Consider the following 27,973-nt stretch of genomic DNA (forward strand, 5'->3'; position numbering starts at 1 on the left):
AAAACCAAAATATTGCCTTATCTTATGTAACAGTTATACATTTTTAGATTATTCTTAGATGTTTATTAATCTTTAGGTTTTTGTTTTTTTCCCTAGATTGTCAGTATTTAAACAGACCACATCATGCGTGAGTACAAGCTAGTGGTCCTTGGTTCAGGAGGCGTGGGGAAGTCCGCTCTGGTAAGTTAGCCACCTAACTCTAACTTAATTAGTATAGTACAAGAAGAACATTGATATTTGCTTGCCTTAAGACTTTTAGTCACTACCAAGAAAAGGTGGCAGCATTTTTTATATGCCTAGTATCTGGCCCACAGGGAATTGAGATTCATTCAGTAACCACAGATGTGTAGTTTACAGTGGTAGCTCACTCATTCTTTCATTAACCAGATTATTTACTGGCTGCCTACCAAGTGCCAAGCACTTGTGATTGTGATTCAAAGAATAAGATTGTTCTGATTTTTTAAGGAACTTTACATTCTAGTGGGAGTGACTGATTATTTCAGATACCAGTAAGTCCTACCCTACTCCCACCCCAGACTTAAGTGAAATGAAGTTATTTTTTGTACACATGCTGTATTTATTTAGTAAATATGTGTTGAGCTTCTGTACTGTCAGACTCCAGGGTTACAACAGTGAACAAAAACAGTCACAGTCCTTCAGGGATTACCATTATAGTGGAGGGATATAATAATTGCACAGTTAAATAAAGAACTACCTCATTATAAATTGTGAGAGAGATACTTTGAAAGAAAAGTACAGACTCTTAAGAGAGACTCCTATTCAAAGAGCCTAAGTTAGCATTTGAATAACTGAGAGCTGGTGACAGTTGCTGAGGCCTGAGTAAACTGGAAGGAAGTAAATGAGGTGAGAGGCAGAGACCAGATCTTGACTTGAAGACCATATAAGAACTTGAAACTGGGACTCCTGGGTGGCTCAGTGGTTGAGCGTCTGCCTTCAGCTCAGGGCGTGATCTGGGAATCGGATGGAACCTGCTTCTCCCTCTGCCTGTGTCTCTGCCTCTCTGTCTCTCATGAATAAAGAAATAAAATCATTAAAAAAAAAAAAAACTTGAAACTTATTCCTAATGACAGTGAGAAGCAGTTGAAAGTGGTTTGGGGTGGGGGTGGGGGCAGTGACAGGGGTGTTGACAGAATTGGATATATGTTTTAAAGAGAATACTTTGCTCTGTGTGGCGTGATTTAGAAGAGAGGCTGACTGGACAGTTCGGAGCTAATTCCGAACCCCAGATTATTGTTTGTGGAAGCTTAAATGGGGGCCATAGCAGTGAGGGAGAAAAAGTAGATGTTTTGAGAATTAAATAACTTCATGCTGGATTGATGTGAGAACTAGGAAAGAAGGAGCTATTGAGGATGATTCCCAAAATTCTAGTTGTTAAGTTACTAATTTTATGGATGGATCATTTAAGTAGAAAGGAATCACTGGAGAATGAATGAGGAGATCTGAGAGTGAAAATCAAGAGTAATGTCAAATTTGGTTATGTGAGATGTTAACATAAATACATCAATAAGTAATTGGATCTTCAAGATAATAAGCTTAAAAGAGATTTATGATATGATTGGGGAACCATGAATATGTCCACAGTATTTAATTTCATAAGAATTATGTTACTCTCAAATTAGTACCTATAAGGTAGTACCTCTGTGGTGAATGAGAACATCTGTCATTTTAAATGCATATAACTTTCCGGGTGCCTAGCTGACTCAGTCAGAAGAGCATGTGATTCTTTATCTCGAGGTCGTGAGTTCAAGCCCCACACTGACTATAGAGATTACTTAAATTAAAAAATAAAACTTAAAAAAATAAGAATAAATGCATATAACTTTCAGTGTAGCAAGTCTCTTCAAATTTCACATATAAGTTCATATGTTACAAAATATGTGGTCAAGAATGTCCATTGCAAATACACATACACATACACAGACAGAAATATATCCATTGCAACATTCCTTATAGTGGTAAGAGTTTGGAAACACCCTAAATGTCAGCCAGTGGAGGTTGGTTAAGTAAGTTTTTAATACACATTTTGAGTAGAATAACATATAACTATTAAAAAGAATGCAACAGCTCTGTATATACTGATACATAGTGATATTCAAGATGTACTATTTAGGGAGAAAAAAGGTACCAAACATTGTAGACTACTGTTTGTGTTTATAAGGAAAAAAAGGAAAGTGAAGGGGAAGATAGTATAAAATATGCTGATTATCTCTGAAACGTTAAAGAAGCTACCGGTTACCTGGGGGAGTGATATTGGATAATTGGGAACAAAGGTGATAGGTAAGGTTGGTTACCACTGCATACTCTTTTCTATTTTGTCCTTTGTCCATGGATTACCTTCTCAAAAATAAATAAAGTAATTAAAAGTAAAAAATCCATGGGAATAATTGAGGTTGTCTAGGGAGAGACTAGAGAAAAAAGAGTGAGTACCTCTGAATTTTTAAACAGTAGGTAGAATTGCAGGATCCAGCATAGAAGAGTATATCTTACACTTGAATGTAAAGAAAGCATCTTTACTTGAAGTCAGAAGTCAAATAAAGAAGAGGAAAGAGATGATACAGGAACATGCAGGTATCTGGGCTTGATAAAAGCAAGCTCCAATAAGGTGATGGTGCCGTAACCATACTAGGTGGGTTGAAGAGTAAATGATCGTTGAAGAAACAGAACCATGATTGTAGGCAGGTGAAGTGTGATTAGGAGAGGAACGGGGGGGGGGGGGGGGGGGGGTGGTGAAGCTGGAGGAATCATGGAGTTAAGGGAAATTTTTATTTCTGGGTGGAAGATGGGAGAACAAACTGTATGCTGGTGGCAATAATTCTATGGAAAGGAAAATGATGACAGAGGAAGGGAATAATTGTGACAGATGTCAGAAGTTCAAGAAATAAATAAAATTAATGAATCATTGAAGTAGTGATTAGTAAGTTTATTGTGCACGTATTGCAAAAAGACAGTTTGCAAACTGGGAACCTACAAACCAGAACATGGACTGAAGCTCAGGCGTATATTGTTATAAAGCAGCTTAGAGAGTGAGAAAGCAGTGACTATTCTTTACAGTGACTGGTTATAGTGTTAGAATTTTCTTTAAGTGAGAGAGAATTAGTTAGGGGTTACCTCTATCAACCTTGGGAAACAGTGTAAGTTTTGCTTTTGATTTCCAAAGGCATAAGCAAGATATGACCCCCAGGTCAATTTAGCTTTGCTGAATAAGCTAAATTAAGCTTTGTTTACATGGTGAAACTCATGAATTTCATCAGAGTTCAGAGAATTTTCAAGCTGATCTCTGTTTTTTATTTTAACACAGAAAGAACAGTAGGTCAGGAAAGAAGAGGAAGATCCAGTAGGAAAACTAAAATAAAAGTTGGTACAGGCAGTCTGTGTGGCCCAGCGGTTTAGCACTGCCTTCAGCCCAGGGCGTGATCCTGGAGACCCAGGATCGAGTCCCAAGTCGGGCTCCCTGCATGGAGCCATTTCTCCCTCTCCCTGTGTCTCTGCCTCTCTCTCCCTCTCTCTCTGTGTCTCTCATGAATAAATAAATAAAATCCTTAAAAAAAAAAAAAAGTTGGTACGAATGAATGTCTCAGAACTGAGAGGCTTAGATTCAGAGAAATAATGAAAGATGGCTTTAGTAAGAAAGAAGTGAAAAAGTGGGAGATTGTTTTTAATTTTTGCAAGTCTGTAACAACTGGCTTATAGAAAGCACTTGAGTTCTCATACCTGCTTTTGTACCTCGTTTCTTGCTGCATCATATGTTACGTACCCTTTGGAAAGCACTGTAAACTTATGAGAGAAAGGGAGTATGTCATGGTATTATGAGGACAGTAAGATTCTTTCTAAACATCTGCTTTGGATTATATTTGCATAAAGCATATTAGGAAGTTTTCCTAATGTTTGAATTATATGTAGTTTTAAGAATATGAGGTGACTAAATCCCTGATCAAAATAATGATTGAAGTTTTTGGTGTAATTATATCTTGAGTTTCCTTTGAAGAACAGGAGCATAGTAGGAGGAAGAAGTGTGAAATTTACTATATTCCAGTTAATGTGTTTAGCTCAAACTAAAATAGTGCATAATTTAAGTGTAGGTGATTATAGGTCACCTTCTTAGGTCACGTTCTTACCTATTCTTGCTTTTAGACGGCAGTGTACCAGACCGTTTTAAAGCTGTGCAGTCAATATTTCACAACCATCTTCTTTTTATTTACCAAATGATAAAATACCTAGTTTCAAGCCTGTGTTTACAGAAATTTTAGAGAAAGAGAAGTAGATAATCTGAAAAAGATGAGTAGGCTGTGTCTCCAATGAAAAAGTAAGGCTTTGGAATCAGGGAGGTTGTATATTTAAATCTCAGTTGGCAAATGGGAAAAATAACTTTGAAGGAGAACATGAAACTCGAACATGACTATAAATTTAGTAAATTCAGTACTTTTTAATTTCCTCTTCTCTTTTCCTTCACAATTAGAGAAACTTTTAAGATTTAAAAAAAAAATTCTAACCTTTTGTCTCATTCCTTTAAGAGCATGATATAAAGTTTCTATAGATACATAAAGAGGTATTAGGAATTTTAATACTGATAGATTTTCATTTTTTCATTAATTAGGATCTGTGTCCTTATTTGTATCTTCATTGTATTTTGAAACTTAATATAGTAATTATTTCACAGTGTGAGTTGGCTGCAGCATTGCTGGACAGCTTTTAACATGAGACTGCCTCCTTTCTTAATGTACCTCCTAGTTGTGGGTGTATCCTTGTATTAAAAAATAATGAAATTGTACATCTGTGTGTTTACCCAGAATTTTCACATAATTTCATTTAGTCCTTATCACTTTATAAGGGTGTAAGTAGCATTCTAGAGGAGTTGATTTTTAGGTTCTTAACTTTTCTCTGCTTTTTTTTTCTAGACAGTTCAGTTTGTTCAGGGAATTTTTGTTGAAAAATATGACCCAACGATAGAAGATTCCTACAGAAAGGTAAAAATGTGAAACTTGTATACACATGCTTACAAATAGTTCCTTAGGGCTTTAAAAACTTGATTCATAGAATTGCTTTTTAAAAGTTATTTTGAGAAGTGATATAAATGTTCCCGGTTTTTAAGTTTCACCAAGACAGAGTATTTCTCATAAAGTACTGCTTAGCCACAGAGAGCTCTGTGTTCTGTTACTGATTAGTAATCTGTCCTTTAGTGTACAACATTTCTCTGGTGTTTTTTTTTTTATGTAGAAAAATTGTGTATAAATAGTAGGTATATTTTTGACAATTCTTTTTGTGAAGGAAAATTAAGAACACCTTTATACTCGAAGTTACCCAGTGACTGAAGGTTTTTATTTTTATTTAGTTTTATAACTTTGAAGATATTTTCTCTTTAGACCGTAAGAAATTAGATACTGGATTCTATATGATATAAAAATGGTAGGTACGTGTCATTACACATTTTCCCAACCCACAGAATGTACAACACCAAGGGTAAAACTGTAATGTAAACTGTGGACTTTGCGCGATCATGATGTCTCTACGCAGGTCTGTTGAGTCTAACAAATGTACCACTCTGGTATAGGAGGCTGATGGTAGGAGAGGCTAATGGGGAACAGAGAAGGGTGTATGGAATCAGTATACTTTCTGCTTGGTTTTATTGTCATCCTAAAGCCAAAGTTCTGAAAACATTTAAAAAATTCAAAAGAAAAAAAATTAAATAGTCTTGACAAATAATCTTGACCATTGTATTTCATTATGAGACTAGCATTATGAGGAATTTTTATGATTTTATTTCCCAGTATGTTAAGGGCGGGCAGGGGGAGGGGCAGAAAATTAAACCTACCTTTCAACAAATAGGAAAGGATTACTTCATTACATGTTGTAGAATTTACCTTCAATAGTGTTATAAATTTTGTTAAATTTTGTAAGCTCAACCAGCCATACTGGTGCAGCAGTCATTATCTGCAAATTGAAAATAAAAATGTATTCTAGTTACATTGAAAAACTACCTAATTCATTATTCATTGAGCATTCTCATTTACTGATTGTGCAGATTACCACATTAGTCCTGTAAGTGGTGGGACAGTGAGTTTGTAGCACCACCAAGGGTGCTTCTTAGCAATCCCTGATCTGACACAGAAGCATTTAAAATAGGCCTTAGATCAATACGTTTATTTTTAGAAGACAGTGTTGCATTACTAAAATTGCCCCCAAATAAGTTGCTGGCTAAAGCTGTAACTATAAACAGATTTGTACCTAGAATGTTGAAGATTTGACTCTTTTCTAATATAAAAATTCTTTATTAAAAATTTTCCACACAGTTGATCTTGATACTCTCTTTAGGCCAACCTTCTCTTATTTTATAAAACACTGGGGAAATAGAATTCGGTATATAAAATTTCACCTTTTGCACATAGCGTAGGGTCTTTATCTTAAAGTCCTGAGGACTATATGAGTTCAGTGTTTCCATTTTAGCACATCTGTGTTCCCCTTATCTCTTAAATTAAAATTTTCCTATGTACCAAATTTGGGACATATTAGTAAAACTTTAACAACTTGAATGTGGTAAGTTGGCAGAATTTTCTTTACCCCCAAAATCTTATCTGCATTTTGAGCTATTTAATACTTTTGTGCTTTGTTTTCTTTGAAGATAATATACTTATTTTTATACATTTTTATTTCTGTCAGAACTATACCTGTTTGTTGTAGTTTTTCTTGAATTGGAGAATATGATCACTGCCTTCTAAAAATAGCAAAAATCTTCACTCAGTTTATAGTGTTCAGAAAATACCTAAACTCAGCATTAACAGTCCTGGCTTCTATAGTATTAATAGAACATGCTTGAGACCTCTTGTTCTTTATTATAGTACCAAGTTAAGTCTCAGCCAATAGGGCAAACTCCTAGAAAAAGGCTTTATAATTGTAATAGGTACTTGGAATGAAGAGATGTCAGGAAAGCAGATTCACATTTTGATTTTGATAATACTTTTCTCATTTTTCCTCCCTTTCCCAACAGCAAGTCGAAGTAGATTGCCAACAGTGTATGCTCGAAATCCTGGACACAGCAGGAACAGTAAGGATGTTTTCTCTTTTTCTGATAGATTATAGTTAGTGAATAGGTTTTGTCATCTGAATAATTCTTCTGAGTAAAAGTAATTATTCTGATTAAGAACAAATTATCTAAATATAGGGCTTCTTAAATTTTCTTACGTGCTTCCAACCATCTGTGATGTACTTAATGCCCACATATCACTCTTAAATTTTATGTTGAGTTCACCTATAGAATGTGTGTTGGATATCTTCTTCCTATATGGAAGTAAGGATTACCCTATTGCTGCTTTTTTTTTTTAATTTATTTTTTATTGGTATTCAATTTGCCAACATACAGAATAACACCCAGTGCTCATCCCATCAAGTGCCCCCCCCTCAGTGCCCGTCACCTAGTCACCCCCCCCCCCCCGCCCACCTCCCTTTCTATCATCCCTTGTTCGTTTCCCAGAGTTAGGAGTCTCTCATGTTCTGTCTCCCTTTCTGATATATTCCCCAAATGAAGGAGACCATATAATGTTTGTCCTTCTCTGATTGACTTATTTCAGTCAGCATAATGCCCTCCAGTTCCATCCACGTTGAAGCAAATGGTGGGTATTTGTCGTTTCTAATGGCTGAGTAATATTCCATTGTATACTTAGACCACATCTTCTTTATCCATTCATCTTTCGATGGACACCGAGGCTCCTTCCACAGTTTGACTATTGTGGACATTGCTGCTATAAATGTCGGGGTGCAGGTGTCCCTATTGCTGCTTTTTTTAAAAAGGTATTTTGAATCCAGCATTTTAGTTAAAATATGTATTTCTCTGGGTTTATGTGAGACTTTGTCTTGGCACCATAGTCATTTTTATCAAAGTTGTTTTTGCATTTTATTAGCATTTTAACATCTCAAGGAGCTATTGACAGATACATGTTTTCTGACAAAAATCTTTAGGATTATTTTGAAGCCTCATTTTTTTCATCTTTAAATGACTACTCCTGATGACATTAGTATATCATACAGTGCTTGTAATGATCAAATGAGATAGTGATTATAAATCACTTGGCACAATGCCTGTTATTGTAGTATTAGCTCCAAGTATTTGCTTCTATTTGCATTGCGTTCATTTGTCACCTCCTTTATAATTTTATTAATTGCTGATAATTTCCTTTTTATATTGCCATAAAAAAATGCACACGTTAAGTGATTTTTCTTTTTTTTCTCCATATACATAGACTTTACCTATTAGGCAATTCTCAGTTTGAAAATGGATGGTATTCTTAAATGTTGTAAGTTGTTTAAAATTTAGCACAAATTTTCCACACATTTTTATAAATGATGAGAAGGTTTCATGTCATTAAGAAAAGCATATAGGTAGAATGGAGCATTTGTAGAGCTAATTATACCATATTTTCCCATTCTTTTGTGGGAAAATGCATCTTGACTCCAGTAGGAAACTTGGGATCATTAGTACTACATCTTTCTTGTATCTGCTGACTCAAAAAATCTCCTTTCTCCATCCCACCCGCCCCAATTTCCTTAGCTTCTGAATCAGTAGTCATTCCCCTCTGTTCCCAGACACCCCAACAGTTAAAGAACACTTTTCTACTTTTTCCTTTCATCTCCTCCACAAGCACGAAGGAGTTTCTTCTTCTTCTTGTCCAAATTAAGGAAGTTCATCCCTTCCATTGAGATCTTTCCTTTGTGCTCTTGTCACTCTCCCATCCTAGTGCTGTGACACATATTGTGTTATAATTGCCTGTTTAGTTGTCTGTGTCCCTAGTGCCTCCCATAAAGCTTAGAAAATAGTTGGTACTTATTAATCATGTCCCAGATCACTCCTTACTCCTTGAAGATTTTGCTCACTCTCTTCATCACTGCTTCAATCAGAATTCTTGGTGATTTTGTTATTCAAATAGAATCTATATATATATTATAGATGATCAGTATCCTCGACCTGTCAGTTTATTGACCTCCTTACTGCTTCAGCTATTCCTACCATGGTTTTATCTAGACTATATGATTACCAATAACTGTGATACCACCTTCATCTCATATTCAAGCATGCTACTCATTCTCCACCTCTTGTTTTTTCATCTCCCTTCCTTTTATACCTTCAACTTCACTGGAACCTGCAGTTCATTTATCCCACTATCTTTGAGTGTCTTTATGTCCTAACCCCCATCTTCACACAGCTTCAAGTCATAGCCTGTCATTCATGATCAGCCCTCTGCACGTATTGTCAACTCCTTAAGACTTTTCAGCAACCTCCAGCTCAGTTGATTACTCTCCTCTAAAAATTTTATTCATTTGGCTTCCAGGAAACAACACTTGGTTTTTTCCTTCTATCATTGGTTACTCCTGAGTCTCCTTTCCTAATTTGCTTTTATATCCCCAACCCCTTATGTGGGAGGACCTCAGGATTCAGTACTTGGACTTCTCTTTTCTAACAGCACTTCCTTGGAGGTCATCTTTAGTGGTATCAAAATAATTTAATAGGATCTATATGTAAAAAGGAATTATGTATAGTTTTCTAAACCACACAGAAAGCATGTTAAGGTGGTTAAGATCTCTCTCCTAATTCCTTAGTTCATTGTCATTGCCTCTAGTCATGTAAGTAGGGAACAAGAACATCTACCTCAGAGTTTCTAGAAACTGTATAATAGGTCTTATATTTCCTGTCATGATAGCATGTAAGAAAAGATTCAGTCGCTCACTTGTAATGATTTGGGTTTAAATTGTTTCAGAATACATTCAAGAAATTGTACTTTTAATTGCACTTTTTTTTTTTTTGTAGGAGCAATTTACAGCAATGAGGGATTTGTATATGAAGAATGGCCAAGGGTTTGCACTAGTATATTCTATTACAGCTCAGTCCACGTTTAATGACTTACAGGACCTGAGGGAACAGATTTTACGGGTTAAAGACACAGAAGATGTAAGTATTTTTCTCTCTATAAGACATACTGCTCGTTCTCTGTGGCCAAATAAAAAGTGTCTGTTTTTCTTTTAAGAGGATTTGGAGGTTATCTACCATCTAGTTAAAAGCATCCCTGTGATCAAAAATTTTTTACAGTTTTCTCAATTTACCTATACATTATATGATAAGATAGTTAGAAAAGGAGGGCATGTATGATAAAGTGTACTCATTGTGCTTTGTGCTAGTAAGTGCAGGAGGGAAGGAAGAGGAGTCCAAAGGCTTGGTAGAAGTGGTGGGACTTGAGTTGAGCTTTGAATGGTGATAGTTAACATCAGAAACTGTTCAGAGAACATTAGTAAGAACCATAGTGATATGTTCCATTTCTAAAATTCTCTGGTATCGTTTGTACTTAAGAGTTTTTTCCTTTGAATTATGTTGAAGATTTTAATTAACTGGGGTTTTATGTTTTTTTAATTATATTTTGTTGCAGAATTCATGCCTTATTTGGTGAATAACATCATTGCTGTTGTGCCTTTTTGCAAAGATGTACATTTTACTTGTTTACCTCAGTTTTGAATTACAGAGAGTTCCTTTTCAGTTGTATAAATTGGGATATAAAATTTCATTTGTACCTTTCTGTTTTTACGTGTTCTCGCTCATTATTAATGGGAACATATGCACCTGCTCAGGACCTTAACTTTGGGTAATACCATAGGCGGAAGGGATTTCTACTATAGGACTCATGATCAACCATAACCTAATGAATAGTTTTCTTCCTTCCCATGAGTAATTTATCTAAGAGACTTCTGTTTTCATAGGCAATTGCATGCAAATCACTGAAATATGGCAATGTTGGTCTCTTTATCTTGTGTCATAACTAAAAATGATGGAGTTGTATGTTTCATCTAACTTGTGATAATTGCCTGTTTTAGGTACAAGACCCACCATGTCCCTTAAATCCTTTCTTGTGTGTAGCGTCCATCTCCTCACAAATGACTTTGTTCTGTGGACACCTTTTATCTAAGGACATTATACAGTTTGTTAGCACTTTGTTTTATTGGAAGTAGGGAGAGCATTTCTGATATAGGGGAAAGGGGGAGGCATAGCTGCTCTGTGGCTTTTTTTTTTTTTTAATTGTTATTCCTTCTTAACACCTCACCTAAACTGGTCTTCAGATCTAATGTAAAATGCAGAAGGAGAACCTATTATTATGTTGGTCTTGCCACTGCTCTTGTGTTTGTTGGCCCTGTGAGATGAAGCACTTAAACTGTAATTAGGCCCAGTGAATATATACATTCTTTTCTGCTTGCAGGAGATTTCTTTTCTTTCAGATTTTTGTACATAGAATCCAGCTATTAGTAGTAGTAGTCCACATAAGAATTATGTGATTATATCCTTAAAATAATTTAGCAAATGAGCATAGTAGAGCTCTTCCATATTTTTTCTGTCTCTTCCCCCTCCATCTACCTTCTTCCCCCCAATGTGTATACATAAAATTTTTTTAATCACTTGGCAAAGCTTATAGTTCTAGCTAATACATTTCGATTGGTGACAGGTGACTGCTTACTTATAAGGGGGTAAGGAACAAGTATGCTACTGCTCATATTACATTTTCTCCTTTCCACAGGTTCCAATGATTTTGGTTGGCAATAAATGTGACCTGGAAGATGAGCGAGTAGTTGGCAAAGAGCAGGGACAGAATTTAGCAAGACAGTGGTGTAACTGTGCCTTTTTAGAATCTTCTGCAAAGTCAAAGATCAACGTTAATGAGGTAACTGCCAGCTGCTAGGCAGCACAAACAAGTGCCCTTTTAGTTACCTTTCTTTTAAATTAATAGTCAAAACCAAATTTTTGAAAAAAAAAATTTATTCTTCTAAGTATGTAAACCGTATTTCGTCTCTTGCATAAAATCACTTTGATGGCTGTAATGAGGACTCTTATATTTACCTTATTGGCAAAGAGAAAGTTTAAGTTAAATAATGTGCCTAAAGTCCTGTTGAGGTTGAGCTTCTGAGTGATATGCCAGAAGGTGGTATGTGCAAATTTTTCTATCACCCTTGTTTTGTAGCAGTTGCCTATGCACATGTATGTAAAGAGGTTGTCAAGTAGGAAAATACAAAAATCAAAGTAGTTATTGAGCTTATGAACTTATACAGCAAGAGATTACCTCATGGATATCACAGAATTTGGTGTTTTGAGTCATGTTTTCCTTTGGTTTCTAACTCAAAGGGAAAAATCTGTCAGCATGGACGTGGAACTAAAATTCACCTGTTCTTTGAGGCCTGATACAGCAGGTGCCCAAGGCTTTTTTTTTTTTTTTTTTTTTGTCTGTGACTTAAGCTTTCTACTTTCTTGAGAACATAGCTGTGACAGGAATACTTTAACAAGCATGCCTGCCTGCCTGGGTGTAAATCCAGTACCCTCCTGGATCCCTCAAAGATCAGTGCAATTCCACCTGCCACCATCAATGTTCTATTTGCTTTTGTTTTAATATAAGCTTTTTAAAAAGCAAACAAAAAACCAGAGTAGGCTTCTTTCCTTTCCCTGTAATGCAAGTCTTCACTTGCCAATTTGCTTGTCATTTTGGCATCATAGGTGATCAGTCAGTTCAGCTCACTTTAGGTGAGTTATGGGTATATTAGGTTGTCAGGATCCTGTGTTTTTGTTTGCTGTTTTCTCTAACCTTTGGGTCTGTAGGTCACTTTCCTTGACTTAATATTTACAATTTTAGACTATTGTCTGACTTTTAAAATGACTAAGTGACTTTAAACATCTGACAGGCAAGGGACACCTGGGTGGCTCAGCAGTTGAGCTCCTGTCTTCAGCTCAGAGTGTGATCCCAGTCTGGGATTGAGTCCCTTGTTGGGCTCCCTGCAGGGAGCCTGCTTCTCCCTCTGCCTGTGTCTCCGCCTCTCTGTGTCTCTCATGAATAAATAAATAAAATCTTTAAAAAAATAAATAAACCTCTGACAGACAAAAAAAATTAAGCTTGCTACAAATCCTCTGATTTCAAATAACCAAGAATGTTAAAGCTTGCTTTTTTAGGTAAAAGCAGTTTTTGTAAGTATATAAAAATTCATAAATTTCATTTATTCAGGAAATATTTATTGCATGCTTATATTTCTGGCAATGTGTCAGGCCCTGGGGTAACAGTGATCCAGACAGACACTGTTCCTGCCCTAAAGAAGTTTATATTCCTAGTGGGGAGCAAGTCCTACTGAGATCTTCAACAGTCATTTCTTTTTCACTGCCAAGTAAATGAAAGGAAGTATATACTTTTAGCTTCAGCTTTCTCTGTTGTAGAATTATAGTTTCATAGATTTATTTTGAAAAATTTGGCTAATCATAATATTTTAAGTTTTTTTTTTAAGAGTTTTATTTATTTGAGAAAGACAGTGTGTACAGAGGGAGAAAGAGAAGCAGACTCCCTGCTGAGCAGGAAGCCTGACACGCTCAATTCTAGGACCCCAGGATCGTGACCTGTGCCGGAGGTATACGCTCAACCAACTGAGCTATCCAGACACCCCTAAAATTTTAAGTTTTGGTACAGTCTTTTCCCTCCAAAAAAGAAAAGAAATAGAGAAAGGAAACTGAGATAAAAAGCATTGGGGGTGGCTGGCGCCTGGGTGGTTCAGTTGGTTGAGGATCCAACTTTTTTTTTTTTTTAAGATTTTATTTATTCATTCATGAGAGAGAGAGAGAGAGGCAGAGACACAGGCAGAGGAAGAAGCAGGCTCCATGCAGGGAGCCCGACGTGGGACTCGATCCCGGGGCCAAAGGCAGGCACTGAACCTCTGAGCCACCCAGGCTGCCCGAGGATCCGACTTTTGATTTCAGCTCAGGTTGTGATCTCAAGGGTCATGAGATCAGCAAGGAGCCTACTTGGGATTTTCTCTCTCTCCCTCTCCTCTGCCCATCTCCCTGCTTATATGCTTATTCTCTCTTCCTCACATAAATAAACCTTGGGGGGGAAAAGCATTAGGATTGTTGCATGAACTTGGCTAGGGAAATATTAGTGCAACATCACCATCTACAGGATGATTGGCCTTAGGGATCTGGTTTCTTGCTCTCCCTGTTCTCACTCTCACTGGTAGCCACCCACCAGCTTCATAGGACTTGGCTCTGCTGGGGCTGGATTGGGCCACAGTCCAGGAAGCACCATTGACAGGAGGTGTTTCTTACTTTTAAAGCATTACATGTTTGTGGGAACTCACCTGCTACTTGCTAAGCCTCCTGGGTTGTAGTTTCCAGTGCCCCAGAGGTCCATTTTCACAGCAGTCTTGTTAAAATCAACCCTTGGTATGAGGATTTATTAAACAAAAATGGAGAACAGTAAAACAAATTGGAATACATTAGCTATTTTAAGAATCCTTACTCTTTTGAGGAACATACAAGCTTTTTATGCTAAAGTATATATATTCAAGTTTCTTTCAATGTTTCTCTCTTTATAGCCTGATAATCCAGCTACAGAGTTTCTTTGATAGTTAATAGTACCTCAGGCAACTAAGGCTTTATAAATATACATGTGATTCCTGTTGGACTCAAATTTCAAATCACACAGGGACATACTGCTCGGCTAAATAGGTCCCTGCTGCCTATATCAGAATATATATATATATATATATATATATATACACACACATATATATATGTATATATAAAACTATTATCCATACCATTTTTGCTATGTTCTGAAAGTAGGACATAGTAATACCAGAATCACATCAGTCTTAATCAAGAATTAATTGTTCTTTGCTGAGGCTGGAATAATCATTGGAATCAAGTGAACATCCCAGTTGAGTAATGGCAGAGGGATTGAGAAACTATTCTGTGTTCCCTTTAGATTTTTCTGTAGTTGAGAGATATGAAGAAGAACCTAGGCTGAGGACTCTGAGCATATCTAACTGAATACTTAGTATAGTTTGAACTTGCCTTCGTCACTGAACCAGCTGTTGTGAAGTGGGCAACGTTTGTGAAAGAAGTTGTTGAGAATATCACTACAAAATCAGTTAGTGTAGTACCAAAACCCCAAAACTGCCTGGCATAAAGAAACGTGGTTTTGATTCTTAGACTATTTTAGTTTGTTCTTTTAATTTTTCATCTTATAGCTTATGTGCTAAGGCTAGGGAACAGATGAGAACTTGTTTGTGGCTTATCCATATTAAGTTCTTAAAGGGTTTCAGAGCTGTGAAAGAGACTGCCGTTTTGTTCGTAAATCCTGTGTTTTCAGCTTTCTTAGAAATTAGATAATAGAGAAGTTAAATGGTTTGAAGGATATGGCGGTGAGGAGGATGTAGCAGAAAGAAAAGAATATAAATGCATCACTTATAATTTTAGGATAAATCACTCAGTAGTGGCTTTTTTTTTCTTTTTTAATAATTTAGCCTTGTAATCTTAGGATTATAAGGTAAATAGAGGTTGTTTTATCTGAGCACCATCTTAAAGAAATGTAGACCAATGATTCTTAAAATATTTTACTTTTAAAACTTACTGAAAATATGTAAGAACACTAAGAATTTGTTTACTCTTCATCCAGATTTCACCAGTTAACATTTTGTCAATGTTTACTTATCACCCTCCTTTATTCATAAATACGTTAGTATATGTACCCTTAGATCAAAGATATTTTCTTTATACAACCACAACACAATTATTAAAATCAAGTCCATGTTCAGTGCATATTCAAATTTTGTCATTTGTCCCTATGCCCCTAAAAGCTGGGACTTATGATAGACTTCTACAAAGCACTTTTATTATAGATGAGTAATAGTAAAGAGATTCTGCAATATTTGTTTCTATTCCAGGTCATTAGTATTTGCATTTCATAGCAAATAACTGAATTCTGCTGATCTGTTGTTTAATTATTCTGACACTTTGAAACATATAAACATATTGGAATTAAAATAATAATCTTTTAAATAAGTACTATTGTATTTTTCTTTGATGCTTTGCATTTCTCATTCAAAATGAATCCAGAAGATGTATTAACAAATTATTTGTCACTTCAAATTGGGGTCACTTTTTCTCTTTTTCACTTTAGCCAAAACCAATATCACCAAAAGAGGCAAACAAAAATCATGCGCCTTTACATGTATCTTAAAAGGAACTTAAGTTCCTCTTAAGTATCTCTTTTGTCCTGGTCCAGTCAAAAATATATAGCATGAATATAATCATGAAGAAACATCAGACAAATTCTATAAAGTTACTAGCCATCCATTTTCAGAAATGACAGTGTCATGAAAGACATACTGAAGAACCAACCATTCCAGATTCTAAAAGGTTAAAGTGACAGAAAATTAAATGCAGTATGTGATCCTAGATGGACTCTTTGTGGTGGAGGGGAGCAGGAATTACTATAAAGGACGTTATTGAGATAATTTACAAAATTGGAATCTGCACTGTAGATAATACAGAGTAATGTATCAGTGCTTAAATGTATTCAACTGGATAACAATAATATGGTAATGGAAGAATATCCTTGTTCTTAGGAGATACACACTCAACCATTAAGGGACCGTTATATGCAAGCTACTCTCAAATGGTTTAGAAAATAAGAGAGTGTATTTAGCAATTAATGATAAAGTACACGTGGTAAATTGTTCCTAATTGATGAACCTGTATAAAGAAAATACACAAGTCCTTGGTATTATTCTTGCAACTTCTCTGTTAAGTTTGATTTTTTTTTTTTTTAAGATTTATTTATTTAAGAGAGAAAGCGCATGTGCTTGTGAACAAGGGGAGGGACAGAAGGCAAGGGAGAGGGAAATAAGCAGACTCCCTGCTGAGCAGGGAGCCCATTGTGGGGCTCCATCCCAGGACTTTTAGATCATGACCTGAGCCGAAATTAAAGAGTCGGGCACTTAACCAACTGAGCCACCCAGGTGCCCAAGTTTGACATTTTTAAAAAGTAGAATAAATGTGAAGATTCAGTGTGAACATTAACTATTATTCCCTTAATAATTAATGTATTGAAGCATAGAAGATTCCATGAAGACTGTAACTTCACTGTCTTGTTTTTTACTACTCATTTTTTTTTTCTTGATACTGAATATCTAAGAGCAGGTGTATTTCCTTCATGGTAAATTGGTAAGTCCTGCTTTACCCTGAGAGTCACGTGGGGCTTCTAAGAAACCTGCTGTTAAAGCAGCAATATATAGATCCAAGGGCAGAATCCCATTGAACAGAACCAGGATGGTTTTGTGGAGCAAGATCTCAAATGTTTGTTGAATAAGACATTTTTTCTCTTGTTTTTATTTAGATATTTTATGACCTTGTCAGACAGATAAATAGAAAAACACCAGTGGAAAAGAAGAAGCCTAAAAAGAAATCATGTCTGCTGCTTTAGACTTACAGTAAGCAGCAGCTCTGAGCCAGGTAAGATACTGAAAGCAGAACAAATGCCGTTCTCATACTCTTATTTTGGGCTTTCCCCTGCCCTAACCACTTCCCATTTCACCTTTTGGGGTATTTCCAGGTTTCTGTATCTTGTGAACGTGATTGATATATGGCTTGTAGATATGTTCCTCTGTTGATAATTTGTCTTTCTCCCCATAAGATTGTAAGTTGTCTGAGGGCAAGGACCATGTGTGCTCATGTGTGCTTTATTCACCCTGTGTCCCTAGTGCCAAGTACAGAATGGGTTTTCAGAAAATAGTGGTTGAATAAATGGAATGCCTTCTAGGGTCATTCCTAAATTCATGCCCAATTAAAGTGAAATATGGTTTATTTGAAACAAAATGCTTAAGTGCACATTTTGATGCATTATTTAAAAATGAACACACCTGTGTGTATCAATCACAGTCTTTCCTCCCCTCAATGTAACCCTTGCTCTGATTGTTAACACAATTAGTTTTGCCTCTCTTTGAACTTAACATTAACAAAAACAGGTATTGTGTCTGGCACCTTTTAGTCAAAAATATGTTTTCCAGAATTCTCCTTATTGCATATAGTAGTTCATTTTTATGGCATGACTGTACTGGCAATATTTTTATATATTCTGCTATTGATGGACATTTGGGTTGAAGAACTGATGGGGTAATTCTGCACATTCCTGCATGAGTATGCACATGTGCATCATTTTTATTTGATAAATACCTAGGAATGAAATGGCCAGACTGTATACTATATTATATGGATAGTTTTAGTAGATACTGTTAAAAAAGTTTTTCAAGGTAGTTGTACCAGTTAACACACCTACTAGCAGCTTTATAAGTTCTGCATCCTCTCCAAAATTGGTATTGCCAGTCTTTTTAACTCAAGCCATTCTTCTGGGTATGTGGTACTATGTTATGGTAGTCATTTCCTCTTGGGTATAGGTTGGCTTTTTTGAAATGTTTTGTCTACAGGCTTCTAAGTAGTAGTTGACTTTAAGTACCATTTAAATTTTCATTAAAGTGAACCTGTTGGAGAGAAATTAGTGGCAACATTAAAGTTGCCTATCAAGTGAGAAACCAGGTGCTGAGGGACCATTTGTTTTCCTCTAATTATATATATTAAATCCCCTAAACAATTTCTACTTACCTTCATAAGCTCTATAAACTATACCATAAAGGAATATTTTTATGAAGCTGTTGTATGATGTATTTTGATGCTGGTTATGTGCATATTACTAATCTTGTTCGGGTTAGAGGAAAGTCTACTTTTACCACTGGAGAGTTGGTTACACTAAGTCTTCTAAGTCTCTTGGGTCCTTTGAGCAGATTACCTCTTCCAGAGCACCAAATTAACTAATAAGTGCTTCCTTAGAGACTTGGATGAATCTCTCTCTCCAGGGAAACAACTGAGTAATTGTACCCCCCCCCTTTAATTTAGTCTAATTTAATTTAATTTTTTTGGTACCTCCTTTTTAAATGAAGGTCAAGGAAAATGGGCAGAAAGCATGAAACAGCATGGGGTTGCCTCTGGTTGGATTTAGGAAAGATAGTGTCTGGTCTAATGTTTGCTTTAGGCTTTTAGTGAAATCTTGATTCAATAACTATAAATCGTTAGCTCCCTGAAGATGATTATTTTAAAATTTGCTGGTGTGTTTGTTTAGGTAAGGGTGCAAAGGTAAGGAAAATAGGACTCCAGTTCCTATTCTGAACTAAATCATTTAGCTCTCTTATAGGTAACTGTCTTGTTGATGCTATTACCTTAGCTGACCCTAGTTTAATTTCCAGTTCTGTAGAAAATGTTTTAGCCTGTTTAAAGGAAGAGGTGCCATCTCCTGGCCTGTTGTGAAAATTCATTCATATACAACCTGCAGTGTGTTGTGGCTTTACCTGAGACATTAATCTTGGCCTACATCCAGAAATAAGACTTTCATCCTGGTTGTGTAAATTCTTAGGTTCTGATATGTAATTCAGCCCAACAATATATTTAATACATCACCTGAGATCTCCGTGGATGCTTGAAAATACTAAATAAGTCAGAATACTTGGCAGAGCAGAGAAATCATAGAGTGATTATAGACTGGAAGTTCCGTGTTGATCCCACTTGAAAAGTACTGGGATGGGGAATAAATTTAAATAGCTACATATATATATATATATTTGAGTAAGAGTACATGAACCTTGAGGGCAGTTTATCTGACCTTATCCTTTAAGCAAGACTGTATTGAAACATGTTAATCTCTTTCCAGTATGTCCCACTGCTAAAGAGGAGGAGAGAAACTCATCTTCAGGAAATTCTTCCTTTAACCTAATTCTTTTCTGCTGAGTAATACAACTAACTTGGAGTCTTCTGCCCTTGCCTATGGGGGTCAGCTCTTTCTGTGTCGTGTTTTCGGGTCCTAACTTGTGTTAGAAGTGGTAATCCAAGGGCCACCTGCGTGGCTCAGTACGTTAAGTGTCTGACTCTTTGTTTCGGCTCAGGTCCTGATTTCCAGGTTAGGAGATGGAGCCGCCTCCTGCCCCACCCCCCAGACAAGCCCTGTATCACGCTCCCTGCTCAGTGCCAAGTCTGCTCAAGGGTTTTTCTCTCTCTCTCTCTCTCTCCCTCCCCCTCTGCCCTTCCCCCCTATTTGTACTTGTTCTCTCTCTTTCTCTCTCAAATAAATAAATAAAATATATTTTTTAAAGAAGTGGTAATCTTAATATCATATAGTCCTGAAGTGGTTGGATAAGGATATTTTATGTGTAGGTATCATTTCCTTTTTGGAAAAATAAGATAATGAGATAGAAATAATTACAGTTTTCCTTTTTACAGACAGGACTGTCAGATTGTGAAATTAATAAAACCATTTTTAAATGTTTTTAAAAGTTTAAAATAGCCTTGTTACTGATAGCTGTTTGGTATAATTTCATTGTCTAGTAACAATCGGCTGAAATAATTTCTTTCTATATGATTATCTGCTTGTTCACTACCATCTTCTGACATCAAGAGATTAACTGTATATGTGTGTGTGTGTGTGTGTGTATATACATATGTTTGTTTATTTTTACATATGCGTATATATTTAAATATATCTATTCGATGTTCTAGATTACAGGAATGAAGAACTGTTGCCTAATTGGGAAGTGCCAGCATTCCAGACTTCAAAAATTAAATCTGAAGAGGCTTCTCCTGTTTTATATATTATGTGAAGAATTTAAATCTTATATTGGTTTGCACAAATTCCCTGGAGAAAAAAAAATTGCTCTGTGTATATCTCTTGGAAAATAAAACAATAGTATTTCTCCTTTGCAATAGCAGTTATAACAGATGTGAAAATAAATATACTTGACTCTAATATGATTATACAAAAGAGCATGGATGCATTTCAAATGTTAGATATTGCTACTATAATCAAATGATTTCATATTGACCTTTTTATCATGATTCCTCCCTGTCAAGCACTAAAAGTTGAACCATTATACTTTTATCTGTAATGATATAGATTATGAAATTTCTCCTCAAACTCATTGCAGCAGATAACTTTTTGAGTCATTGACTTCATTTTATATTTAAAAATTATGAAATATCATTCTGTCATTATATTCTAATTAAAATTGTGCATAATGCTTTGGAAAAATGGGTCTTTTATAGGAAAAAAACTGGGATAACTGATTTCTATGGCTTTCAAAGCTAAAATATATAATATACTAAACCAACTCTAATATTGCTTCTTGTGTTTTACTGTCAGATTAAATTACAGCTTTTATGGATGATTAAATTTTAGTACATTTTCATTTGGTTTTGTGTGTTTTTGTTGTTGTTTATAGATTTAAGACTTTTATTTTATAATGGCCACATTGTTTTAAGTGCAACTGTAGCTCCTTTCTGCCTGGTACTTACAGAACACTTGGCTTTAAACCCCTAAGTGTTTCAATCACCTAATTGGTGATTTCTTTGAGAACAGACCTCATGCTTTCTGTTCTAGATGTATTTATTCCTACTATACAGCAAACTACATCAGACTACATAGAATAGTTTTGTATATTCTCTTGATCTTATAGATTGTATCTTATTGAATAAAATATCCCACTGTATTATTTTTATATGTAAAAATAAGTTTAATACTGTATTAGGGGTTAACTTTACTATTTCAAATCTTCCACAGCTTGTAATTTCACCAAGGGAATCCTTTGGTCATTGTTAATTTGTTGGGTGTAAGCCCACCAACGAAATGTTATGTAAAAAATTTTCAAACTTACTTTATAATAGATTGAAGAATTTGAGAGAAGTGAGAAAAAGTGAAAAAGTGTATAAAGAATGTGTTGGTTACTTTTGCTTCAACTATGTATGAAGTAGTATGGTAGACATAGTATGGAAAAGATTGCTAAGTTAAAATTGTAGCTGGCTATTCAGTGGTGCTTTCTTTTCCTTCCCAGTTGTTTTTCTTTACAAAGATGGCGCTTAATGAGGACATGGATCTGGGGTATCGATGTGACTTACATGTTCTCCATAGAGGTAGAGCAGAACAGCTTGTCGGCCAGTTGAGTGCTGGCAATGGAAAGAAACAAGCTGAGAAAACCCTGTGCCTTGTCCCTGAATACTGAAAAGGAGACTAGTCCTAGAAAGTCTACATCACTGCTCAGGGATCTAGATATTGTCTCATTGCAACTAGGTGTGAAGTAGTGTTCATGCCTTGCTGAGACTTTCCAGGAATGTGGTCAGGCCATCGGTTACTAAATTGAGATGTAGGAATAAGATTTCAAATGTAAGCTCTGACCAACCTGAGAAAATGTTAAAATATTGTTAAAAAAATTGGAAATTGTATTCTTTTGAGTTTCTAATAAATTTAGTTAACTAATACTTTCCTTCTACTGATCCAGTTACACATATGTCTGGGATTGAGGGGCCAAAAATCTAATAAATGCAACAATTTTTTTAAATTAAAATAAGTAAGTGAAGCATTAAGGTCAGTCCAGGTCAAGGTGGCATATTTTAAGGTCCTCTACAGCCATTCTGCTTGAAAACTCACCTCTCAGACATTCCTTTGGACTTAAAGTCATAGACAAACATCACACATTAGTAAAAGTTGCTAAATATTACCTGTTACATCTGTGACATAGGCTGTGTGGTTACTTGCCAGATAGGTTAGAAATCATTAAATAACAGTAACTCCCAAGTTACAATATGATGGATTAAAAAAAAAAAAAAAAAAAAACAATATGATGGATTAACAGCATCAATTTGTCCTCAGTTTGAGAGCATGATGGGGAGAATGACAGTGCTGGATTCCTTTGTCATGTCTCACACAATCCACTTGGGATACAGCAGAAATGTGAAGAGACACGCCCTGTGGGGCACAGCAGTATGCAGGGCAGGACCTACTGAAGTCAGGGAGATGCATTACTATCCCAAGGAAATCTGCCACTGCTGAGGGAGGTGGAAAGGTGGCCTGTCAGAAAGGGAGGTGGGCCTGCTTCCATTGATCCCTGTGTGGATTCTGTAGTCTTGGCTCCAGAGGGGAGCATGCCCAAAAATAACATGTATTTGATGTATTTTTTATGGCTGAAAAGTCCAAAAGCTCTCAAGGATATGATATATGAACCTCATACTATATGATAAATATCTAAGAACTGACACCATGTTCATATCTGTGACTCTTTAAGTATATGTGACCTAGAATTTAAAGGAGGCTTGATGTCACAGTTGATAATTCTTTTCCCCACTAAAACACAGATGACTTTAATGGCTTACTAGTCGTGCCCCAAACAATCTAGTTTTAGAGACTAACAGTAAATACGCAAGTTATGATTTTAGCCTCCATCAGGGGGAGCTTTGGTACCAGTCAAATACTTCTACTGGTATTTAAGGAATAGGATGGAGCCAGTCCATCTGTTCTTATGAATAAACACTGCTTGCTTCACAAAGAGGCATAAAGGCCTTTCCTCAAAAGTTTGCAATCTACCGGGCAGGAAAGATAGGTAAGAAGTTCATCAGAGGTATGAAAATACTGTAATTTATTAAACTGTGGGCACAGAGTTCTCTTAGGAATGTTTGGAGAAATACGGGTGTTGGTCTGTTACTCTTTCCCATACAGCTTTAAATCTTCTCTTCCTGGCCTCTTGATCTGCCATCATAACTGACCACCTTTTACCCCTCAGTGAGGCAGTCCGTTTCTTTGAAGTTAGAATGTACTTGGGAAAAGTTAGTCCTTGGGAAGGTCCTAGTCTTTATTTTATTACCAGCATTATTAAGACAGGTTATGTGGGCTGGAGCTAGTTCTCTCCACATAGGAACATTCTTCATTATCTGGACCTGCCCAGTTTCAAATATTTTGTCTCATTTTCCTCATTAGGTACACATACATTTGTCAGTTCATGTATCTGATTTGTTTTTAGGATTGAGGAACAGAAAGAAGGATTACCTCACTGTTTTCCTTGGTAAGCAGTCACAGTAGAATGCTAAAAGACATAAAATACGCTCTTATATGTATGTGGTGAAACCAAAGTGTGAAGAGATTGCCTGGTATTTGAAGGAGGAAAATAGCTCATAAAATAACCTTTTGTTTTATTTGGGTCTTGTATTTATTTAAGGTGCTACTTAAATGTGTATTAAAATAGCCCTCCTTGACTCAGCCCCCAACTTAAAAGGGCAGAGTTGTTTGGGTACTTATCTAGGATCTGGAAAAATCCCATCTTGTACAGGGAAGGAAATGAATGTGAGCTTTGAGGTAGTCTAACCACCAAGCTTTTAGTATTTCTATCCCACCAAAAAGGAAAAAAATGCAAGGTATTCTTGGAAACATAGTACAGATATTACATTGAATATGTTTTTTTTTCTTTACTGCAGTTTCCTCTTGGGCTTGCTGAATGCTCAGTCCATTTATTTAATGCCATGTCTTGCTAAAATATTCTTGTTGAGAACAGCTGGAGACTTTGAACTGGATGCCTAGTTCTGTTTTCAGGGAAGGCAACATGGATTCTGCTTTGCAGACCTTAAGAAGAGCTTTGAAAGGAAATTGGGATATAGTTCTCTGGCTTTTCAAGAAGAAGCCTCATGTGGTTCTGGGCTTAAGGTATGACATACATTTCCTGCTAATTGCTTCTCTTAAGAAGCATGGGCAGAGCTGTTCCTCTTGAGGAAAAACCTTAATAAACTTTCTTGTTTGTTTGTTTTTAAGATTTTATTTATTCATGAGAGAGACAGAGGCAGAGACACAGGCAGAAGGAGAAGCAGGCTCCCTGCAGGGAGCCCGATGCAGGACTCGATCCCAGGTCTCCAGGATCACACCCTGGGCTGAAGGCGGGGCCAAACCGCTGAGCTGAAGCTGCCCAAACCTTGTTTTAAGCAGTGATATGACTCTTATTTTGAGCAGTTGTTTTATATTTATATATATATATTTTTTTAAATATATTTTATATTTTTTTTAATTTTTTTTTTTTTTTTTTTTTGGTAAAGCTTAACCATGCACAAGTTCTTGTGCTTACTTTTAACCACATAAAAATTCTTGTAGGGCATAGAAAGCAGATGATCCTTAGAGGCCCTTCAGTAAATAGATGTGTCTGCTCTATGCCCTGTGCTTATCTGTACATTGGGGATAGAGCAGTGAATAATACAAAATAAAATTTTTTCTCTTGTGGAATCTTTGGCAGAGACAGGAAATGTTGCACACAGGCGTGTGCATATGTGTGCACAATGAAGAGTGCTGTGGAGAAGAGTTAAGAGGATAGGAGTGCTGGGTGGAGAGAATGTTGCCTAAGTTGCTGTTTGCATAAATATCTGAAATGTGCAGCCCACACAACTACCTTCTGTGGTTTGGAAAGGGTCTGCAAATGCCATGAAGTAGACGTGTGCCTACATGTTGAAGCATTGGCTGCCTGGGGTCCACAGAAGGGACTTCAACAAAGGGTAGAGAGAACATGATCTGACTCAACCTCTCATCAGGATACTAGGGCTGCTGAGTTGAGAATAGCCTGTCAAGGGGCAAGGGTGGAAACAGAGACTGGTTAGGAGAAAGAGCCAGCAGAACCTCCCGACTCGAGCGTGAGAGCAGTCAAAGATGACTCCCAAGATTTTTTGCCAGTAATCAAGATAGCAAAGATTATGGCAGGAGCAAGTCCAGGGGTTCCATCTTGGACATACCAAGGGTTAGGAATGGGTTGGGTTCTAGACTTGCACCGAAGGTGTCTGGCAGTGTCTGGAATTGAGATGAAGAGATCTCGACGGGAGATTCACAGTGAACATTGAAGAACGTGGGACTGAGTAGGACCCCTAGTGTTGGTTGTAGATAGAGAAGTCCAGGGACTCGATCACCAGGTTGGGAGGTAGAGAGGAATTGGCAAAGGAGAACATGAAGCTCACTCTGGTGACTTCGATGGACGTCAGTGGAAGGGTAGGGGGCACTGGAGACATGAGGTGTGGGCATGTGTGGGTGCTCTAATGGGAGTGGACCACCCAGGAGGCCTGCGAGATGGAATCCTAGCATTCAGCACAGGGGCTGAGCTGGAGAGCAGCGGCTGAGGAAAGGCAGTGGTGGGGTTGTAGAAACTGGGAGGGCACAAAAACCTCGTAAGAAGCACCATAAAGAGGTGTGGTACAGAGTAGTAGGGGCGGAGGGACCGATACTTTCTGCTCTGGGAGAGCCCAAGTGCTTCAGGGACAGGAGCTCCAACTAAGCCTTAGGGGATCGAATTTCAGCAGGGGAGAGTGGGGAAGAGTGTCACGGGTGGATTTGCAGAAAACGGGAGCAAGAAGTTGGCATTAGTGTGGGAGTGATGGGCCAGGGAGTGGTGTGGGGCCCCCCTGCGGCAGGCCTGGAAACAGTGAGTGTGTGGTCAGGTGAGCTAGGAGTGCAGGGCCTGCCGCTCACCCGGGGCCACAGAGAAAGTCTGGATGGGGACATTGCAGAAGGGATCAAAGACGGGTACAGGGGTGACTCCCCGTGGATGATGGTCTTTCCAGTCTTCATGTCCCCCTTTATCTAATGAAGATGATCCGAGTCCATGGTCACCATCATCCTCAAACCAAAGCTCAGTTTAGAAGGGAGCCTTAATACTCCAACGCCCAAAGGTGCTAGAAAGGATAGAGGTGAGAAATCTTTGTTCACTCCCTGCTCTGCTTTACCTGACACAGTTCTGCTCCCCTTAGACCTCTGGCACCTCGAGAGCACACGGCAACCTCCCAAGTTTTCTTCTCCCGGCTCTCAACTTTGCAGTGTGACAGCAGCCTCTGGCCCCCAGCCATCCCCGGGCATCCACCGTGGTGATTGGGGAGTCTCCTAAGGGGACTTCAGTCCACCCTGTTGGACAGCTGCCAGCTTTCCCATCAAGGTCCATCATCCAGGCCTTCCCTCATCAGGGGGAAGAAAGGCACAGGCCACACTGTAGCCCCTTGCATCACCAGTGTCCCCAGTCGGGTGGGTGGCCACTGAGACTAAGGGGATGCTAACTAAGCACACACCCCTTCCCACTAGGGCAAACAGGCCTTTTCGGGGGAGGGGAGGCTACATCTGGCAAAGTTTATGGGAGATACTTGATCCCCACACTCCCCACAGGGTCCCAAGGCCAGAGGATGTGGATTCTTTGGGCCCTTGAAATCTCTGATGCAGAGCGTAACCCCTTATTTTCTTCCCCTTGCCATATAAATGGACTTAATAGATGCTCTGGAACCTCAGACCAGAGAGTCTAAGGCCCGTCTAAGCTCTTCTGGCCCAGTGCTCTCTGGGACAGTGAGCAGGTTCCTGGCTTCAAGTGAGTGCTCACACGAAGGTTCCCAGCCTGAGGCCACGTAGGGATCCTGGTGCTATACTTGGAGGAATCTCTGTTGCTTTATCTTCAAAAAAATTGTGCCTGATACTGTCCTCTTTCCCACCACTTGTTCACAAATGGCCACAAATGCCGCGGTGAGGGCAGCTCCGTCGCTACCAAACAATGCCTGGAGTGTGGCCAGGAGCAGGCTGGGTAGGGAGTCTGAACACCCAATTCGTGACTTCCTTCCCGTTACCCCGCCCAGGCCGACCCTTCACAGTCACAGTCGGGGAAGGAGAGGTGAGCAGACTCAATGTTCCCAAGAGAGGTGGTGGTCCCTGGCCATGCAGGTCAGGAAACACTCCTGGGGAGGGTCAGCCGTCAGCACCCAACTGGACAAGGACACAAGCCAGGTCACCAAGGCCAGTGGAGACAGAGCAGGCAGAAACAGGGACAATTTGGAGGCCAGGGGAGAGCGATGGGGACCCATTTGAGACGGAGCAGGCCTGGGAGAGCAGGGGTGGCAGTGGCCATCTGAGGACCCAAGGTCTGGGCAGCCTGATGACACTGAGGCATGAGAACAGAACCGGCCTGGGAGGCTAGGATGGCGACGCCAAAGGGACAGGTGGCAGACAGAGACTGCACGACAGCTTGGTGACGGGCTAGGAACAGGGTTTGTCGGCTGTCCTGACGGTGGGCCTGGGAGCAGCTGGGGCGGCCCTGACCACGGCCTTCCTGGCTCAGGGGCCCAGCAACTAGAGGTCACAGTCACCCCCAGAGCCCTGTGCTCAGTGCTGGAGATATGGACATGGTGAGTTGTGGAGCCCTTGCCACCCCAGAGGTGCCCCTGCTTACAGAGGAAGACCTGTGGTTGGGCCTACAGGTGCAAGGCCCAGGGAGGGCCTCACAGAGGAGGTGCCCTTTAACCAGCCCTGAAAGC

General features: G+C 38.1%; 1 protein-coding gene across 7 annotated transcripts in view; it reads left to right on the forward strand.

Annotated features, from left to right (window-relative positions):
* Positions 1-21,084, forward strand: part of RAP1A (RAP1A, member of RAS oncogene family) — a 71,020-nt gene extending 49,936 nt beyond the window's left edge. For 6 of the 7 annotated variants that reach the window (XM_072766466.1, XM_072766460.1, XM_072766461.1 and 3 more), the window contains 7 exons: positions 97-180; positions 4,917-4,985; positions 7,004-7,060; positions 9,815-9,955; positions 11,565-11,708; positions 17,196-17,311; positions 20,399-21,084. In XM_072766466.1, the coding sequence (XP_072622567.1) occupies positions 124-180; positions 4,917-4,985; positions 7,004-7,060; positions 9,815-9,955; positions 11,565-11,708; positions 17,196-17,282 (555 nt within the window). In that variant the 5' untranslated portion in view covers positions 97-123 and the 3' untranslated portion in view covers positions 17,283-17,311; positions 20,399-21,084. The remainder of the gene's footprint in view (positions 1-96; positions 181-4,916; positions 4,986-7,003; positions 7,061-9,814; positions 9,956-11,564; positions 11,709-17,195; positions 17,312-20,398) is intronic. The other variant, XM_072766467.1, reaches the window with a different exon arrangement.
* Positions 21,085-27,973: the final 6,889 nt, after the last annotated feature.

The sequence above is a fragment of the Vulpes vulpes genome, chromosome 8, assembly GCF_048418805.1.
Source record: "Vulpes vulpes isolate BD-2025 chromosome 8, VulVul3, whole genome shotgun sequence".
In the NCBI taxonomy this organism is placed as follows: domain Eukaryota; kingdom Metazoa; phylum Chordata; class Mammalia; order Carnivora; family Canidae; genus Vulpes; species Vulpes vulpes.